At 35.0% G+C, this 20,656-nt stretch overlaps 2 protein-coding genes across 3 annotated transcripts; both read left to right on the top strand.

The window, feature by feature from the left end:
• The first annotated feature begins 450 nt into the window (after window positions 1-450).
• Window positions 451-7,329, top strand: LOC111403473 (general transcription factor 3C polypeptide 5-like). 2 transcript variants are annotated; one of them, XM_023031991.1, is made up of 8 exons: window positions 451-1,398; window positions 1,524-1,622; window positions 3,656-3,724; window positions 4,229-4,367; window positions 5,768-5,928; window positions 6,565-6,677; window positions 6,816-6,855; window positions 7,054-7,329. In XM_023031991.1, the coding sequence occupies exons 2-8, from the start codon at window positions 1,556-1,558 to the stop codon at window positions 7,203-7,205; spliced, it is 741 nt and encodes a 246-aa protein (XP_022887759.1). In that variant the 5' UTR covers window positions 451-1,398; window positions 1,524-1,555; the 3' UTR covers window positions 7,206-7,329. The 2 variants fall into 2 exon arrangements, with proteins under 2 accessions (XP_022887759.1, XP_022887757.1); XM_023031989.1 differs by having other exon boundaries at window positions 462-1,398; window positions 5,730-5,928.
• A 5,234-nt stretch (window positions 7,330-12,563) lies between these two features.
• On the top strand, window positions 12,564-20,245 carry LOC111403472 (type I inositol polyphosphate 5-phosphatase 12-like). The gene is made up of 12 exons (XM_023031988.1): window positions 12,564-13,316; window positions 14,208-14,562; window positions 14,977-15,229; window positions 15,442-16,243; window positions 17,238-17,362; window positions 17,501-17,585; window positions 17,878-18,043; window positions 18,133-18,173; window positions 18,265-18,532; window positions 18,726-18,849; window positions 18,934-19,294; window positions 19,569-20,245. Exons 1-12 carry the CDS (start codon window positions 12,801-12,803, stop codon window positions 19,923-19,925), a joined length of 3,453 nt encoding a protein of 1,150 aa, XP_022887756.1. The 5' UTR covers window positions 12,564-12,800; the 3' UTR covers window positions 19,926-20,245.
• Window positions 20,246-20,656: the final 411 nt, after the last annotated feature.

Here is a 20,656-nt window from a genome sequence, read left to right as displayed (position 1 = left end):
ATATAAACTTATCAAAAAAAAAAAATCAGTCAACTTAGAAATAGAATACTAATTATTTTCGTATCAACAACAACAATAACAAAGTGAACCTTAATAAAAATGGGGTTGATTACATGGATTCTATTTCGCCACTTTGTGCAGTTCATTTTAATGTTACATCTACCCAAAAATACATCGAAATCAAATCTTTGCAACCACATTAGGCCATGTTAATTTTGTAATTTGGATGCATTTGTTTTTGGAAAACAGGAAATGATTTGTTAACCATTTGTTTCCTATTTAATTCACTATTATCTCAATAGCAATTATAGATTTCAGTCTTCATGCAGCTTAACATTATTGACCTTCTAAATCTCTTTCTTTGATCGATATTCAGTTTCATCATATTATTCTTGTCCCCTTTAAAAAAAATTCTTGATTTTTCATTTTCATGATTGAATGGTGAAAAAAATTTCTTTGCAAATTCATATCTTTGCATCGCTAAAAATTACTTTAGATTTCCATAGAGAACATTTTATCCATAGATTCACCTTTAATATATAATTGTTATAATCATTCTGGAATTTGGTAGACATCTTTAATTTCAGTTCATAGACTGAGTATGTAGAATTGCCCTAAAGTACCACCCACTTCCCTCGTCCTTGAGGAACACTTTGATAAGCGACGTCTATTTTTATGTTGTTTCCTCTATCTTTTCTATGAAACTTAACTCTGTAGAAAGTGAAGCAAATTTTAGGTACCTTCAGAAGTTTAGAAAAGCGCATCTTTCATTTATCATTATCTTGTCGTTGGAAGAAATGGAACAATTTAGAAGTATATCTGATTTTTTCCTGACTTTGATTCCATTATAGTAGAACGAGTGTGGCCTTAAAGGTTTAAAGTTTCTTATAACTTTACTCTTTTAGTTTTTGGAAAATCGTATGAACACAAGATATTGGAAGTAAAGGGGAAAGATTATATCAATCTTATCACAGTATTTGACATAGTTGAAGTACTGAAAGATAGAAGGTACTTCATGAGGACTTCGAGTAACCACAGCTTCACTATCAAAAGGATAGTGGATCTTATATCTTTATGATGTTCAGAGTATCTGCTCCAGCAGTTGAGCATGCTTACTGCTGGACCTTGTTGATGAGTTTTATATGACTTTTAGGTGGCGGCAGATTGGAAGATCTGAACGCTTGTATTCTGCAATGCCTTGAATTGTTTACACTTGACATTCATACAGATTCCTAAGAAAGTAAATTGGGAAAAATTCATATCTCGAGACTCGGATCAGTGGAAATGGCAGACAGCTGTATGTGAATTGTTTGATGAGCGTCCGATATGGGTCAAAGATTCATTGGCTGAACGTTTGCTCGACAGAGGCCTGACTTTCAAATCTGATATGCTTCGGAGGTAGTCTTTGTGTTCACTGCATTGTTATATAACTAATGTTGCATAGATAGTATGTGATGAAATAAAGATTTGTAAAGAAGGTGGTCTTTCTCTTTTTTTATGTTAATCCATTTAACTTATTGCAGGCTTCTTTTCAGAGCAGCTTATTACTTCTCTAATGGGCCATTCCTTAGGTTCTGGATCAGAAAAGGATATGATCCTCGCAAGGACCCTGAATCTCGCATGTTAGTGTACCAACCAAATATACTATCTCATCTTTAACTTCATTGCAAGTTCCATATTTTAGGTGTGTGCACAGTTAGAGGTGCTTGACTGAAATAAGTTTGGCTTGGTACTTGGGAACAAACTAGCAGCAGCAGGCTCATCTTTTATGAGTTTATTTTATATTTTTCTTTGACACCACCCCTCACCTGAGTGTAGGGGAGGCATTAGGTTGGTTGTGAGAACATTGACAATTACAGACTCCAAACCTTTTTTTTTGATATGGCCTTGCTTTGTCTGGAGAAATCCACCCATCACAACAAAAAGCCGGTGACTATTTGACCATGGAGGAAGAGGTCATCACATGAAATGAACAGGATGACTCTGGTCTCTTGATTATGTATCTTCTAAAACATTTCTTTTGTGAATTCAGTTTCTTCATAATCGTAAGGGAATTAATGAAGTGGAAAGTTTGCTAAGTGCCTCAATCCTAAAACACTCCTCACTAATATTTTTGTTGTGATTATGATGTACCCAAAAGCTATAGCTGATGGGGGAAGTGCAATCCACTATATACTACGAGAACCAGGCCGAGGAATCCACCTCAAGCCCACTCCATTTGGGTGACACTTCAAAAGACACCTTACAAAGGCACAATTTGGCCATTTTCAAATAGCGACAGCACGTCCACTCGCATTTTAAGCATGCTCATGTATTACACACCCACTCCATAATAATGCTCCAGCATTGACTTGAACAAGGGATGTCTAGCTCTGATATCAACTGATATCGAGAGATGTGGTTACTTTGCTCGAAAGCTATAGATGTTGGGGAAGGTGCAATTAACACTATATCACCCAAAACGAAGCCCGGTAATCCACCCTGATCCACTCTGTTTGGGTTTCACTTCAAAGGACACCAAATGAATGTACTAGTGGGCGATTCCCAAATAGCAACAATAGACGCATCCCATTTCAAGCATGCTCCTGCATGAAATTAGGCAAAACAATTAGCCCAATCCCATTTTTTCTTGCAGTTCACTTCTGCTAAGGAATCTGGTTGAGGCTGTTTCTGATATTTGGGGGTTTGTTGTCCTCTGAATTTTTGTCCAATATATGCCTATAAAGTTCAGATATTCTGGAGTTAGGAAAGAGGTGAGAATTCTATGACTATGTTATAATGGCTGTAATATGGTTTATATGGCTTCAGGAATGCTAAATCTTTCACGATCATTCCTCTAATGTTTCACCATTTTGAGGACAAAATGGTGTGTTCATCTTCCTTGTCACCTAAGCAGCAGGCCTGTCTGCCTGCCTGCTGTTTTGGCTTCTTCACATCTACAACCGGTTGGAAAAATATACTCCTTTAGTTTTGTTTTCCCTTACATGCATTTGACTACTCCTTGTCCTCTACCTTTTCATCTCCATAACTTAAATTCTTTGTTTCACAAAAAATAAAAAAATAATAAATAATTAAAAAAAAATTGTAAATAAAGAAACAAACATCCAGATTGATTTATTAAAAGACCGATTTTATGGTTGTGATGGCAGAGATTTTTTATGATTTTTACCCCTCTAGATACTGCCTCTTCTATTCCAAATTGAGAGTTGTGAATGTGATTTAGGTAAAAGTTGGAAAAATTGTGTTCATATAGTTCCATGTACCTTTCTGAAGATCATTTGAATGCGAGAAAGAGGACATTTAGTTGGAAATGAGAATAGAAGAAAAATGAATCCACTCAGTTTGGGACCATGGGAGTGCTAAGCCTTGTTATCCATTGCAAATAAAAATAAAATATACGAAACTCTTTAACTAGAATTTCTTTCTTTGAATATGTTTGTACTAGAAAAAGTAATAGTTGTACTGATGTTAAGAGGATATTAATGTTTAGACTTTATTTCATCTCAATGTAATAGGTAGTTGTTGTCTTATTACAGTGGGTGATAGTTATGTTACATATTATGAACTCTTTTAATTGAATGGTATTCTTCCTTGACCAAAATGTTTAGTATATTGCAATTGACCTATTCTAAACTTCTGTGCTTTATTGGAATAGATATCAAAGGACTGATTTTCGGGTACCACCATCCCTACGAAGCCATGATGATGCTAATGTTGCATCTGAGTAAGTACTTACACAAATTCGTACCTTGTAGATATATTAGGTTGTCTCAAATATAGCAGCAAAATAAGCCAAGAATCACAATATCTACTTCTCCTTTCGTGGGTTATTAAGTTGAAATCAAACAATGGCCGACCTTGGTGCACTAAATATTTAAGTTTATTTTTGATTACCATAGTACATCTCATACTTATTGTCAGGAACATATTTTAGATTTTAAAGTTATGGAAAGTAACAACGATAACTTCAAATTATACATTTTCCTGACAGATTCTTTTCTACAATTTGACCAAGCTTTTATCATCAAAGAAGTATAGTTATCTGTTTCTGGTGTAATATTCTCAATTACTAAGAATCTTACCATCTGCTACTGGCGTCTTATTTCTGTAATATGATAGCTGAAATTCTTTAAGCATGGTGGGAAAACTACATTTCTGTAAGTAGTGATAAGCATTTCCCTCATTTCTTTCTGGCTCTACTGTACTTGTTAATGTCTCTTTTCTGCAGATCAAAGCTCAGATGGGAGGATATTTGTTCCTTTCGAGTTTTTCCTCATAAGTCCCAAATCTCATTGCAACTCTTTGAACTTAAGGATGATTATATTCAGCAGGAAATCAGAAAACATCCCAGTCGAACAACCTGCAGTGTATGTTAATTCATTTCTGTTTCTATTGTTTCGATGGTAGTTTTTGAAGTTTCGATTTTTTTTTAATTTTGTAGCCACTTTGTATCTGGACATAAGATTTTAGGACTTGTCATGCGAAATGATGCATAAACTATCTATTTTGAAGTGAGAAACTTTTGCATAAATCCTCAAGTCTCGGACTCAACTATGATTCTATGCCTTTGATGACGATTATGTCGTTTACTATGTTTAGCTGCTTTAGCTTTTCTACATAAATTTGATGTCCCTCCTCAGTTTGAAGTTATAATAAACGAAGTTATATGAAGTTATCCTACCTGTAATAAAAATGTGAGTAACCAGAAAGGGGAATAAACAAGAATCAAAATCAGTTAGTTATTCATAAAAAAATTTATCTATCATAGACAAGGATTGGATATTAAAAATTGTAAATCTGTTATGCATAGAATGGCTATTTGTTTTACTATATTAAAAATGAGGTTCTTTATTCCCAACCAACACACTTGTAGAAAGGGGGTCATTGAAAGCCTGAATCCTGATTTCATCATTACATGCTTTGAATAACTAAATTAATATTTGTGGTCAATTTAATCTTTCTTTAATCATTTCATGGTATTTGCATACTACTTAATGTAGCTTTGTCTCTAATTCGTACTGTCCTTCCTTAGGGATGAACATGAATTGAGGTGAGTCAGCTGCAATTTAGCCAAAAAGTTGATCAAAGTAACTCTCATATTTTGTTAAATAAAAGGATTTTGGATGTGGTCCAAAAATTATTATATAAGAGAAATTTTTATTTTTTAGCTTGACCCAACAGACGAAAGGAAAGAAAATCTGCCGAGCTTTCTAAAAATAGTATTAGATTTTATGATCAGGTGATTAAAACAATCCCTGCTATATCTACTCATATAACATATTCTTTATCGAATGTTAGACTCAAGGAAAATAATGTCTGGTTGGACTTCGTGCATAGCTTTAACAAAATAAACACGTCGATGCTACAAAATTTTTCTGTGTGCGCCATTATGTTCAGTTGGATTGCTTCATTCTTTGTTAATAAAAGTCTACCAAAGGGAACTTACTTGTTCCAAACCTTTGAGAAGCCCAAGTACTTCTTTGTTGGGAGATTGGATAGTTGTCAAGCTTTCTTTCCTATTACTTTCATATTCTTCTGCATTTTGCCTATTTCCATTTCTGTAAATTATTTCTGTACATGTAGTTCTCTCTCTCTCTCTCTCTCTCTCTCTCTCTCTCTATATATATATATATATATATATAGACACACACACATATACATACATACATACATACATACATACATACATATATATACATATGTATATTCTGACTTCATTTTGTTTATAGTTGGCAACTGGATGGTTTTCATCACGTGTGATTGATAGGTTGAGATTGTGTGTTGCGGTGAGGTTTCTGTCAGTGTACCCTAAGGATGGTGCAAAATCCTTGTTGAGATCTGTTTCTAATCGCTTCGAAAAGTCAAAAAGGATGGACATCAATGTGAAAGACAAGCGAGTTGATGAAGAAAGGCAACAGCCCGATAAAGGTGTGATTCAATTAGAAGAATCTATATTATACTTCGCTGATTCTTTGTGAATTCATTTCCATAGCTTCTCCTTGTTCTTGAGTTATTTTCAACGATGTTAAACATATTCTCATTTTTTTTTTCAATAAATTTGTGGAGGGTAGGGCATGGTGAGTATGATGGTAAGGCAAAGGACTAAGGCCATTTGCAACATGATCCTGCTGTCTGTGTATGCTCACTTGTTGAGCCGTCCTTTTTAAATTAAAAGTTTGTAAAGCTATAAATTCTCGCTGTTGAGTCTTTGACATTCGCCAGCTTTTTCTACAGTTCTGAGTTTATTAAGCCCCTGTTTGACAACCATTATCTGAAAACACTTTTTTTTTTTTTTTACATACTCATTTTCAACCATTATTTTCATAACAAAAATTTTCTGCAAGAAACCCAAAAACTTTTTTCTACTTTTTAATCACACATTCTTCTAAAAACCACTATTCAAAACATTGTTTTTTGAAAAATAATGGCCAACAAACAGGGGCTAAATTATTCAGATCATGCTATATATATAACTTTAAATTTGACTGCCATCAAGATATTGCTGCTATTAGCCACTCACATCTTTATCTGCTAAAATACCATTTGATGCATCTTAAATCACAGAAGTGATAGATAATGGAAGCAAAGAACCCAACGACGATGGTGATAATGAGGAAGATGAAAATGAAGATGACAATCTTGGAGAGGATATGGATGCAGACGAGCCATTTGACCCGGTCGGTATACCTTCTCTTTTTATGCTTTTGCCTTCTACTATTGTGCGTATGCCCAGTTACATTTACTAGTTCTTTGGTTCGTTCTTTTAGCGTCAACCATACAACTTGACACCTAAAGTTTCAATTTCATGTTTCCAGGTCAGTCTCGAAAGGAATTTATCGCTACAACCACGTACATGTATCCTCGCACCATTCTCTTTTTTTTACTCCATTTTTCTAAATACTTTTATTTTTGAGATATATATAAGAATGTGCTTCTTCCGTTCACTATACCCTCGAGAAATAAGGAGAAGAAAGTATGTTTTATGAAAGCAAGATCCATAATGAGTAAAAACAAACAAAGACTGCATATTCCTTTCCTTTACACGTTAATCAGATACAGATAATGAGAACGTCTCAAGGGACTACCTTCAGGACCTATTTGGTAGTTTTCCATTTGGTGTAGATCAACAAGAAGAAACTGCCGGGGAGTATCAGATATATGAACAATATAGCGATGACAACTATTCGGAAGATGAAGATTACTGAAGAATTATTTTAATTTTTAACAGTTTATTTCATATAAATGTCTATATACACGCCATAATCTCTCTTTTACCTGTAATTAGAACTTTTGGACTAGTTTTATTCAAATACATTAGAATTTTAGCCCCCGGTTGTTTTTCATTATTTATCCATTAAAATGAAAAATATGACTGTTATCCATCACATCAAACCGTCATATTTGACTTTCTATCTTTCGTGTGGAGTCCGTAACGACTATATTTTTCATTCTTATTTTCACATTAATTTGTACCAAATAGGGCCTACTCCTTGTCATAGCTGAAGATTTGGCCATCTAACAATTGCTATAAGACAAGAAACTTATTTCAACTGAGATGAACAAAATTGAACCAGTAAATATATGCAGTGCCAACCATTTAAACACGTGGGACAGTAGAGCTATTCGTATACGATACAGGAGGGAGTTTTATGTCCTAAGTTTTGATATCATCTTGATGAAATTGGAGCATGAATCAAATGGGAGCTGTCTTGTATTTTCCATCTTCATCCTAAACCTAAACCATCACATTACGCGGCAAAACTAAGATGTAAAATATGGAACTCAAATTTTTCATCCTTTCATCCTTCAGTCTCGAAATAGGCTGTGTCGAGACTGCAATTATTACTAGATAATCGTCCCTGTGTACAACTAAGAATCTTCCCCTTCCCCTTCCCCTTCGCTCTACCCTTCCCATTCATTTGGAAGGAAAAGGAAATCATTCATGAATTGTTATAACCCAACTTGTCGAACTCACACTTTACCAGATCCTCAGTTTCTAATCTCATTGCTTATCAATCAATACAAATGAGGAGTGGAAGGATGCACTTACGTAGTGCTTGTTTGGATTCATTCCACCATTTACTCATCTATCACTCATTTTTATCTATTTATCTAATTTTTACCTAAATCAAATAAGGGCTTAATAAATATGCCTGCTACTACAGATGTAACATTCCATTACTTTTCCACTCCCCTCTTGTATTGTAACTAATTTGGTTAACCATTTGTGTTGAAGAGAAGTGATCCTTTGCTCCAATAAGAATTTTGATGAGTGAATGTCAGTTTTGTCATTGTCGTTCTGACTTTATCCAACGAATTAGTAAATTATCAAAAATTACCAAACTTGCTAGAATTCTTCTGCTCAAACAGGGGCCTTTGACAGCCCCTGTCACAGGGGCTGAGGTGTCAGCATTTCAGATCAGGGCCTGTTAGTGTAGCCTCTCTCTACCGGCTATGGATGCTGTTATCTCAAATATGGTTTGGGGACATCAATCCTTCTCAATTTCACTGTGAGATGAGTTTATGCTTATCTTATTAATTAAAACTAAATATGACTTACTAAATCATATGTTTCCAAAGCCTGAATAAAATCTTGATAAATTAATAACTTTGATCAAATAATAAATTTTTTTGGTCATGGATCAAACATGTGTACTAAATTAATAATCTCGTTAAATACATAAAACGATTATTTTATTTACAATCTTGTAGGGTCCAATGAAAATATAAACTATTAATTGATTAAATAGGTGAAATTTGTTATGTACATTTGTTATGCGTAAACTATATTGCAAGTGCACGGTTGTCAAGTTTTATAATATAATAGGGAAGTTAGAATGTTGAACCCAGAGAGATTGATAATCAAATTCTTATTAAGTATTATGATTGAAATAACCTTTGTTTTATCTAGACGACCGAACTAATACAAAGTTTCAGGTGAAAGTATTTGACTAAATCAACAATTTAAACGCAAAGTTTTAAGGATTAAGCAATATGAGATAAACCTAGGGTTTTGATTTCATTTAACTATCAATTGTGTTTCTAAATTCTCTAATTATCTTCAATTGCTTTTCTCAAGTTTGTAAGCAGGAGCCCTAATATAATTCTACTCCCTCCCTTGAGTGCCGAGTGAAAACAATTAATAGAATTCAATTCCTGTTCTGAATCAAAAATCTAAAAATTATCAAGTTATATAGTTCTTCTTGGAAAAAGCTTCAAAGGAAATATACTTTCTCTCAAAATCTATAAAACCTAAGTTGTGTTATTCTATGATCAAGTCTGAGGTTCCCTCTCTTGACTGTCGAATCTTAAACATTAACTCAATCAATTAATGGTTAGTTAATTGAAAGCATTAAGAATAAATAAAACAAATAAACTCAATAGATATACTTCAAAGAAATAATTTTTGAAACTCAAAACATAATCTCAAGTTTAGATTCCTTGAAATCCTAGATGAGAGATTTAGTTCATAATTAGAGAATAAGATAATCTATAATTCATAATCAAGAACATAAAGAAGAATAGAGAAAAACTATTTTAGAGTTCGATTCAATCTTCTTTTCGTTGTTGCCTTCACTCTCTTGTTTTTGCCTCGTCGAAGTGCTCTTAAAGTGCCCAGTTGTATTTATGCTTTCTTGAGGTGCTAGACGAGTTGGGGTTGAATTGAACTAAAAAAAAATAGAAATCCTAACCGACGAGTAGCTCCTAGGCGCCACATAAGATTTTTTGCTAGCGCCGAGGCGTCGAGGTATGGTGGCTGGGCGCTAGCAATCTGAAATTTTCCAGCAATATGGCGGCTGGGAGCCTCATTTTTGGCGAAAATCTGCTTTGGCCTTTGGATGTAGCACCTAGTAATGTTTTCTTCATTTTTCTTTAACTTCGCCTCTTTCTTTGCATGATTTTAGTTACTCTTTTCCTAGGTTCATATCGACACTATTATTTGGTTATTTCTTTCTCATTTTTCACCAATTCACCTATTCTATAACACAACTCGAAAACATATACCACAATGTTTTAAAACTCTTAAGAACAAACAATTTTTCAAATTTGAATGATACTGAATGCAAGAATTACGCACACATCAATATTAATGAAAATTTTTACTTGATAACCTCTTTTTCTCAATTCAATTTTTTTTTTTTTTAATATGCACATAAAATTGCTTAATTTTCAAACTCGATCTTGTCCCTAATTTTTCTTTATATCACATTTGCCCTTTTTTTTAGAGAAAAAATGTTTGAGAGGCTTTTTGTGGGAGATGATTAGTGAAACACAACTATCACCTAAATCATGATAATAATTTTTAATAGTATTCAATATCACCTGAATAATCTCTTTGTCAGTAGGCATGCCATTATCTATGATTTTTATTAGGATAATTCAAGATGCGCTTGACACCTGTCACATTTTTGTAACTTTAATATTTATGTCTTTTTTTAGAGAAAAAATGTTTGAGAGGCTTTTTGTGGGAGATGATTAGTGAAACACAACTATCACCTAAATCATGATAATAATTTTTAATAGTATTCAATATCACCTGAATAATCTCTTTGTCAGTAGGCATGCCATTATCTATGATTTTTATTAGGATAATTCAAGATGCGCTTGACACCTGTCACATTTTTGTAACTTTAATATTTATGTATACTATCAATAAAATAATAATTATTCATTTATCAATAAATTAATAACTCATGTTAAGTAATATTTTTTAAGATCTCCATATTATTATATTATAGAGATTTTAGTGCAATTGCATTTCCTTCAAAAGTGTGGGCATAGTCGACTCTAATGACAAAAATGTATTGAAGTAACCTTAAGTTTAATTTTTGCACATCAAGTTATAACGAATCTTGACAATATTTTTTATTTGGATTCAATATAATATCTAGAACTAATTTATTAGACAACTAATAGATAAATAGAGATTGATAATTTGACATTTAGTATTCCTTTCTTTCATTTAAGTTGTCGTGGTTAATAATTGTATTGATGCTATCAAAAATTACTTGGGCTGGCTTGATCTTTAGTTAGAAAAGCACGAGCTAGCACGAATGGAACATGTATAATGAATTAGACATGAGTATATATAGTGAGAATAAGCTGTTTAATTCTACAAGGATTGAAACTCCCTTGAGATAAAAATGAGTAGACCATATAGAATTGGACTTTTGATAGTCTTAGAACTCCCATTGGGACCAGAGAGTAGGAGTCATAAATGAGTAGACCATGTCAAGACGGTGAACTCCGAGATGAAACCTTATTTGGTCGGGGATCTTCGGGATGAAGTGAGATAGAGTCACGGGGCTGATGATGAGATCATGGTCGTATTGAAAGTGTCCGCCTCGAGGATCAAGACAAAATTAGAAACTATAATGCGCGTGTTCGTGAACTTGGCACTTCAAGTCAAACAAGAAAGTTATGATATCATCAAGTATTATCAAACTTTGATGTTGAATATTTATCTTTGTCATCTTTCTTACAAACATTTAAAAAGATTTTGTTGAGCCTCATTTTTTGGAGAATAGATATTGTAATAGTGATTTTATGTAGAATGTATAGTTAAAAAGTAGAAAAAAATGGATTTGAGTGTAAAATTATTTTATTAAAAAAATGTGTCGTTGAAAATGAATTTCTAAAGAATTAGAATCAAACATGGGCTTAAATGTACATTTTTCAAAGGAGTTGTTAAATGAGAAATAGAATTAATAAATTATAATAATTGAAAATCTGATTGAGAAAAGAAAAGAAACAATCAATTTATCTTGAAATAAGAGACGACAAGATTGAATTTTTTTCGTTGGTTCTATAAAATGTTTTGACAATAAAGACAAGTATTTAAACTATAACATTTTTAGAAAAATATAGTATATCAGCCTTCTCGTACTAAAGTAGACAATAGTACACATAACGGGTCGAGGGAAGAGCTCAACGGAGTTAGACCTTGCCGTCCCTTTGAGTTGAGAACAAACTAAAAGCAACCCCTTTGTTAATTTCATGTTGCATATAGTAATTACAAAAACTTTTAATGAAAAGTTGATATGTTGTGAGTCCATACAAGTTATTGAAACTAGCTTTTCATAGTAATTTTCGAAAGAAGTAAAATACGATTACTACTCAAAGAAAGTACAACTGGTGGACTAACTACTTAACAATACATTCCATACCATAGTGGTGGAGCGATAGAATTACATGCTAAATCGAGAGTAGTTAGAGTTGGCTTCCGTTGATAATGTCGCACTTGAAGGAGTCCATGAAGAGTTATACATGCGCAGAGCATTCTCCCTTTCTCGATTTAGTGCCAAATAATAGTCGCTTGATCCTTTGCACCATTTCAAATTAATTTTGTTATTGAGTTTATTGCTATGCCTAATACTCCTTCAGTGTTTGCTAAAACATTTTTTCATTTGCATTATTTTCTTATCGATATCAGACTGTTACCTACTGATTATTGTCTCAGGTTCAATCTTTGTTAACCCTATTTTTTTTAATTTCACCCTCGCATGAAAAATAAAATTTATTTTAAATGAAAATTAAAATGTCACAATACACACGCTTCACCTTGGAAACTCAATACATTCCTGTCCGTGCATTGCCAGCATCTTTCGCCTCTCTCCTCGCACCCCACCTCTCTCCCATGCCACCTTACCACACACCAATGGTTTCTCTCTTTCGAATATTTCCTCTCATATTCCCATTTTCTTTCTCTCCCCAACATTGATGCTTTCTCTACGAATTTCTTGAATCTCTGTTATCACGTTCCAAGAATCAACACAAAATCTAATCAGAAATTCAAAATAATGGATGAACGTTTAGAAGACGATGATGGGACGGTGCTAGCGGGGTTATCCAACGTGCCTCCACGCCGGCAGGTTCACTCTTACAGCCACCAGTTGAGAACCAGCACCGGCACCCACCACAAGCGGCGGCAGCACCAGCTTCGCAAGCACAGCCTTGATGAAAACCACATCTTGAACAAACACGCAAATAATAAAAACAGTGAATTTTATTGCGATGGGACCAACGATTCTTCTGATGATGATGGATTTTATCCATATTTTACCACTAGTGCTAGTATTGCAAGTAGTGGTGGTGGTATGGGGTCCGTCAGCGATCACCGCGTAGATTACAGGATTGATGGGATGCCAATTGGAGATGGAGGGGATGAGTACCAGCAGCAGTTTCAGCAATCAATGCCGGAGTTTATGGGGAGTGGTGGAGGGGTGGGGGTATTTAAGGCGCCTAAAAGGGCAGCTGTACATCCCAGCCGGCCACCTTTTCTCGAGCTTAGGCCTCACCCTCTAAGAGAAACACAAGTATGATGAACAGACTTTTTTTAATTTCTAATTTTTTATGGGCCTTTGCAATATTCAGCATGTACGGTTCCATTTTTGAAGTTATGAAGATGTGTGTTTTTTTTATCTGTTCTAAAAGATGGCTGCCACAGGAAGAAGTGACATTTAAATGCAGTATGAACTCTTTCGCCTCGTCTGCGATATAGCATATGTGCCTTCAAGAAGCATATAGAAACTGTCATATAAAATGTGTACCGTCAATTAATTGTGTGTTCTTCATTGACTGAAATGCGTGAATTGTATTTTTTGCAAGTCATTAGAGATATTGGAAATGTATGCAGGTGCGTGTTTTTGTTACTTTGCTTCCCTTCGAGTCCCCTATTTTAAAACTCATTTTCAATCACATATTCTTCCAATAAATAAATTTTCACATAAATTCAAAACTTCTCTCTCTAGACTTTTTTATTTATGGGCTTTCATTTTTGCAAAAGAAATCAGATTTTAGGATAATTAGATTAGGGGATAATGAGGGTTGTATGTCCCTCGGGGCGAAATGAATTACAGAATTACTTTAAAGTTTATTTATTTATTTTATTTTATTTATTTTGTTGTTTACTCTTTTTCTTTTATGTTCTTATTGATTTCTACCTTTAGCGTGGTTTTGGGTATCAACTGAAGTAAGTTGTTCTGTAGTTGTCGTTATTTATTTATCAAAGTTATCAGCTTTAGATAAATTCCTCTTGTTTTTTGCATAATTATTTAGTTTTTCTATATGAAATAGATTTTTTTCCTTTCGATATTAGTTCTACAGCAAGTTCTTGATGACCAGTGACCACAGCATTACTTTGTTTATGTACTGCGTGTAATCATCTAGTTTAAGACATCAGTGAGAATCCTTTAATGTTTTTACAGGTAGGAAAATTTTTGAGGACTATTGTCAGTACAAAAACACAATTATGGGCAGGGCAAGAATCAGGGGTAAGAGTATGGAACTTTACAGATGCATATGAGCCAGGAATCGGGGTAGGAGGAAGGGCACGGAGAGGGGATGAGGATGCTGCTCCATTTTATGAATCAGCGAGCACATCTTCCGCAATATGTTTGATGGTTGACCCTGGAAGTAAGTTGGTTTGGAGTGGGCATAAGGATGGTAAGATTAGGTCTTGGAGGATGGACGAGCCTTCTAACAAGGATTCCACTTTGAAGGAAGGCCTCTTTTGGCAGGCTCATCGAGGTCCAGTTCTTACCATGACAATTTCTTCTTATGGTAAATCCCTTTTGACTTGGCCAAAAGTTTTATCATTTCTGATATTATAGATGCTCAACCATTTTATTGTGTTCAATGTTTAAGGTGTACATTTCTGTGATGATAGATGTTTAATCAATTGTATCTTTCCATAACGATGTCTTAATCCCACTTGATTATCTTTTCGGATGGAACTGTTTTTCTTCTGATAAAAGATGCGTTGTTTGACAAAAAAACTATTTCGTAATGTTATTTACCATCCCATGTTTTTATTCTGAAATGATATTCTGCAAGCTAGCTACAGACTTGCTTGGCGTGTGCTTATTGCATATTCTTTTGACATGAAATACAATAAACGTATGCTTTCAACTCTTCCTTTAATCTGAAATTTGTTTAAGTGTTGCCAAGTTTTAACTTTATATGGTTTCAATTCAGGTGATATTTGGTCAGGTTTTGAGGGTGGTATAATAAAGGTGTGGCCATGGGAAGCTATTGAAAAATCTCTATCTCTATCACCAGAGGAAAGACACATGGCTTCTTTACTAGTGGAGAGGTCATTCGTTGACCTTAGGAGCCAAGTTACCATTAATGGTGCTTGTAACATTTCATCTTCGGATGTTAAGAGCTTGTTATCTGACAATGTCAGAGCCAAAGTGTGGGCAGTTGGGTCGTCATCATTCTCATTATGGTATGTTTGTCAATTTTCTCACTCTGCAAACTGATTTACTGTTTAAGTCTACAACTTTGCTTTAGCTGTCATATTTATTGTTTATGAATTATCATTGAAATCTCAATTTCTCAATGTTTCTAGTTCAAAAAAAGTGGGAAGATATTCTTTTTGGGGGGAATGCCATGTTTTGGTAGTTATTGCTAATAATCAAGATAGTTGGGAAACTGCAGGGATGCTCGCACAAGAGAACTTCTAAAAGTATTTAACATAGACGGTCAAATTGAAAATCGAGTCGATATGCCATCAGTGCAAGACCAAGCAGCTGAAGATGAGAATCTTAAGCTCGTCTCCAAGTCAAAAAAGGAGAAATCCCAAGGCTTTTTGCAGCGGTCACGTAATGCTATAATGGGAGCTGCAGATGCTGTGCGCCGAGCTGCAACAAAGGGATCAGCTTATAATGAAGATACTAAAAAAACAGAAGCCCTTGTTCTAGCATCAGATGGAATGATATGGACTGGCTGTTCCAATGGCTTATTAGTGCAATGGGATGGAAATGGCAACCGTTTGCAAGATTTCAATCATCATCCTTGTGCTGTTCTATGCTTTTGCACTTATGGGTCAAGAATATGGGTTGGTTATATAAGTGGGATGGTCCAACTGCTGGACCTCGAAGGAAACTTAATTGCTGGTTGGGTTGCTCACAATGGTCCTGTTATAAAATTAGTGATTGGAAATGGTTACGTTTTTAGTTTGGCAACTCATGGCGGTATACGGGGATGGAGCATTGCCTCTCCAGGACCTGTGGATAACATTTTAAGGCTAGAATTAGCTGACAGAGAAAACATGTATACAAGACTAGATAATGTTAGAATATTAGTTGGCACATGGAATGTAGGCCAAGGAAGAGCATCTCAGGATGCTCTTATCTCATGGCTAAGCTCTGCAGTATCGGATGTCGATATTGTAGTTGTTGGGTTACAAGAAGTGGAAATGGGTGCAGGTTTTCTTGCAATGTCTGCAGCAAAAGAAACTGTAAGTTGTCAATAAACTTCTCTTATGTAATAATGCGTCCATTCATGCCTACAAGAACCTCAATTTTGTTGTTTGTTGAAGACAGCATTTAAATGTATACATGTGGCACCTCTCTATCAATCTAAGTTTTTAAATGACGTGGTTCAAATGATATCAGAGTTTGGAAAATTCCTGAGATCAATAGTCACCGCTACTATGAAAATTGTGCATATGTCAACATTTGATAAAAAAATGTATTCGGTTTGGATGTCATGGGGAATGTTGAAAACAAGATTTAAATCATATGGATGGCCCCTCCAACAACGTAAGCTTTTACATGAGATGGTTAACTTTGTATTTGATTGCAAGAAAAGGGGAAAAAAAAAAGTATGAAGAAAGAAAGAAGAAGAAAATCAGGTGCTTTAAGCATGTCCAGCTGTTTATTCTTTTCTGGTTTTCTCTATTAATTCATCTTATGATACAAGTTAGTGTTCATGGACTGCCTTAAATTCAAAACATGCAATTTTGATGTTGCAGGATATCCATATGTAGCATTAGATTTTTTATTTTTTTCTTTTTTTTTTTATCATATCTGGGTAATTCAATTCAGAAAGTTATGTATTCTGAAGGAGTATTTGTACTAAAAATGAGAAATATAATTCTTCTTGCTGTCCAACTCTTACTCTCCTGTGCTAGTGCTCTTCGAAATATTTCTCTCCATCACCTGCGCACATGGATATTTATGCAGATTAAATTGCTACTTAAACTTTAAATTGCTAAATGATTTACATACAATCCTTAAAAAAATGTTTAATTTTGGAAAGTGAGATCTTCGTTCTCGATTTTTAAATCATTATTTTGACAGGTGATAAACTAGGATCTTATTTTGGAGATGCCTATTTTAGTTTTTAACGTAGACTTTAAAATACATTCCCATATTTAAATTTTTCCATTTCCACATCCGCGCAGGTTTCATTCATTTGACTTTCTACCTGCTGTTGTGTATCCATTGCAGGTAGGACTTGAAGGAAGTTCTATTGGGCAATGGTGGCAGGAAAATATTGGCAAGGCTTTGGATGAAGAATTCACTTTCGAACGCGTAGGGTCCAGGCAGCTGGCTGGTTTGCTCATAGCTATCTGGTAAGGTCTTTTATTGGGACTACCGTAGTTACAAATTCTCATCCACTTTTTCAATGTCAAAACTCCACGATCTGAACTGAACTTCTCAATCCTTTACCTAACATACATTTTGACAGTTTGTTAATATCCTTCATTCAGGGTGAGAAAGACAGTTAGAACACACGTTGGGGACCTGGATGTTGCTGCAGTTGCGTGTGGTTTAGGTCGTGCAATTGGGAATAAGGTAACCAACCGATTTGTTGCAAATCTAAGGCATTGGGCTTTGACTGTTTAGTATTGTTTTTGTGATAGTCCCCTCTACCCAAAGTTGGGGTTATTGAATAATATTGTCTTTGATCCCACCTATGAGATTGGGTTGTAATGCAGTCCTAGCTCATTCACTATCGATTTGTAGTATTTTCTTGGATACATTTGTAGTATTTGATTTCCACAGTAAGTTTCATACTCAAAGTCGATCAATCTGCTTCCTGTCATTTCCGCATATCGTGATTTACATGGCTCGATTTTGTATGCAGGGAGGTGTAGGCTTGAGGTTGAGAGTATTCGATAGGATAATGTGTTTTACAAATTGTCATTTTGCTGCACATTTGGAAGCAGTTAACCGCCGCAATGCTGATTTTGATCATATATTTCGAACCATGACTTTCACCCGCTCATCTAACCTTCTTAACAATGCTGCTGGTATGCTGTCATTCCTGTTTTTGTCTTGCTCTCTTGTCTTTTCTACATATTTGTTTTGGTTGCTTTGTTATTCTGGCTTCTCATTGCAGCTGGTGTCTCATCTTCTACTCAGACGCTTCGTGCTGCAAGTGTATGCATTTGATTCAGAATGAGTTGTTCAAATATGTTTTTTCTCATTAGACTATGTCTCTGATTTTATGATGGTTCTCTTGGCCTAACAGGTTGCTGCATCCAATCCTAACGAGGGGAAGCCTGATCTTGCTGAAGCTGATATGGTCGTCTTTTGTGGTGATTTTAATTATCGTCTTTTTGGCATATCTTATGACGAAGCAAGGGATCTTGTTTCCCAAAGAAGTTTTGACTGGCTTCGAGAAAAAGATCAGCTTAGGGCTGAAATGAAAGCTGGTAGAGTTTTCCAAGGAATGCGCGAGGCACTCATCAAATTTCCACCAACTTACAAGTTCGAAAGGGGAAAACCTGGTTTGGGAGGTAATATCGTAACTAATAACAACACATGCAAATCTGTTACTTGATTGTTTCATTGAATGTATTTCTAGGAGGTACATCTGGTTTCTCCTTGAACACGATTTTGACGAGTAACTTTTTTTTATTTTTTTTTAAGGAAACCTTTTGTCTATGACTCGTGGATAGCAGTAATGACTTATGTAATTCCTTAATTTAGGTTACGATTCGGGGGAGAAAAAACGAATACCGGCTTGGTGTGATAGAATCCTATATAGAGATAGCAGGGCTGCTCCAACAGATGAATGCAGTTTAGAATGCCCTGTGGTTGCTTCCATAATACAGTAGGTCTCACAAGATTATTTTCTCTGTTAGTCTTCCTTTTTCATGTTTGTAAACAAAACTTTTTTGTTTGATGTGTATGGCAGATATCAAGCTCGTATGGATGTTACCGAGAGTGATCATAAACCTGTACGGAGCAAGTTTGATGTGGACATTGCCCGTGTTGACAGATCAGTGAGAAGACAAGAGTTCGGAAAAATTATGATGTCCAAGGATACAATCAGGTCTTCCCTTGACGAACTACACTTTGTTCCAGAAACCGTAGTCAGCACAGAAAAAGTAGTGCTGAAAAATCAAGAAACTTTCAGTTTGAGAATCACCAACAAAAGTGGTACAGAATTTGCATTTTTCCAAATCATCTGCCAAGGTCAATCCGCAGTCAAAGAGGACAAAGTAGCATCCGACTATCGGCCCAGAGGATCTCTTGGTTTCCCTCGTTGGCTTGAGGTAATAATTTTTTTTATTATTATTTTCAAGTAAATTTGTTTTTGTTAATTCCTATGTGTCGATAATGTATCTCCCAGCATGTTGGCAATGTTTCGACTGTACAAAATAAAAAATATTTTTATGTTCCCGATGAACGTCAGTTTCTGACACGTGTCAGACATTGACTTGCCGGCGCCAAGAAGGTGTCAATGCATCCTAGTTTTTGATGCTCTGATACAAAACTTGACTGAAAATACTCTCTTCCGCAAAAATAAAATCATCAAATATGATTTAGGTGACACCTGCAGCTGGCCTAATCAAAGCTGATCAAGTTGTAGAAATATCCATACATCACGAAGAATTCCATACGTTGGAAGAATTTGTAGATGGTTCGCCACAGAGCTGGTGGTCTGAAGACAGCCGGGACAAGGAAGTCATTTTGCTGGTGAACGTAAAAGGCAGTCACTCCACTGTAACAAAATCTCATCGAGTACACGTCCGCCATTGCTCCTCGGGAAGTTCGGTTCACCTTGATCAGAAATGTAACACTTCCAAGAAACACCAAGGTAGTTTCCACAACAGATCTTCACTTCGGAATACAGGCAGTGCCTCCGAATTGGCTGATGACCACCGGAGCTTAAGGGATCCTTGAGGCTACATGCATATTACCACCAGAGAGATTGTCTAGCTTACTGCGGTACACGTCATTTTCATGTACATACTCAAGGATTTTATTAGTTTCTTAAAGCTTGATCTTTACTACAAAATTTGAGTATGCATGGATCCTGCATGTTTTTCGTGCGTACCCTAAAAAAAAAGGATCATTTTCTCTAATCGTCTTACCGCTCTAGTTAAGGATGTTGTATAAAAAGCATCTATATAAGCGCGATCTAATCATCAATTGTAATGTTTAGATCAGATGATATTCCAATTTTAATCGAAGGACAAGTGATGATGATTATCAGTAAATAATTGTTTTCTATTGTAAATTTTCACCTAATACATTGTATATCCCATTTGTATTAAGACGATGTGCTAGATAATAAAAGTAATTTCTACACAGGGCTCCAGAATCAAACTAGACTCATCCATTGCATACATTTTGCTCTTACTAGGGTGAGCAAAAATAGCCAGAACCTATGGAATTGGATCGGAATCGAACTTCACACTACGTTTTAATCTTTATTCAATGTGGAATTTATCTCTTAATGTGCTTCTTAAAGATGATGGCTCATTTGAGCAAACCGATTTTGAAATTTGCATGCCTATTTTTTAAGTCTTAATCGAATATAATTGCTCGTTTGAATTTAATGGACTTTGATACCATATTAAAATTCGAGATTCTATCTTAAAAGGTCAATCTCATTAAGAGGAGTAATGCAA

The sequence above is a fragment of the Olea europaea genome, chromosome 11 (assembly GCF_002742605.1).
Source record: "Olea europaea var. sylvestris chromosome 11, O_europaea_v1, whole genome shotgun sequence".
Taxonomy (NCBI): Eukaryota; Viridiplantae; Streptophyta; class Magnoliopsida; order Lamiales; family Oleaceae; genus Olea; species Olea europaea.
Note: the sequence above shows the minus strand (reverse complement) of the source record. Positions and strands in the feature narration are given on the sequence as shown.

What these genes read in the sequence shown, in the direction of transcription:
- LOC111403473 (XM_023031989.1), top strand. An exon ending in AAGGCAACAGCCCGATAAAG is followed by an intron (nt 5,929 to 6,564) that starts GTGTGATTCAAT and finishes CTTAAATCACAG; the next exon opens with AAGTGATAGATAATGGAAGC. An exon ending in ATCGCTACAACCACGTACAT is followed by an intron (nt 6,856 to 7,053) that starts GTATCCTCGCAC and finishes CACGTTAATCAG; the next exon opens with ATACAGATAATGAGAACGTC.
- LOC111403472 (XM_023031988.1), top strand. Translation starts at nt 12,801, where the DNA reads ATGGATGAACGTTTAGAAGACGATGATGGGACGGTGCTAGCGGGGTTA. An exon ending in TGTCTGCAGCAAAAGAAACT is followed by an intron (nt 16,244 to 17,237) that starts GTAAGTTGTCAA and finishes TATCCATTGCAG; the next exon opens with GTAGGACTTGAAGGAAGTTC. An exon ending in GTTTCCCTCGTTGGCTTGAG is followed by an intron (nt 19,295 to 19,568) that starts GTAATAATTTTT and finishes AATATGATTTAG; the next exon opens with GTGACACCTGCAGCTGGCCT.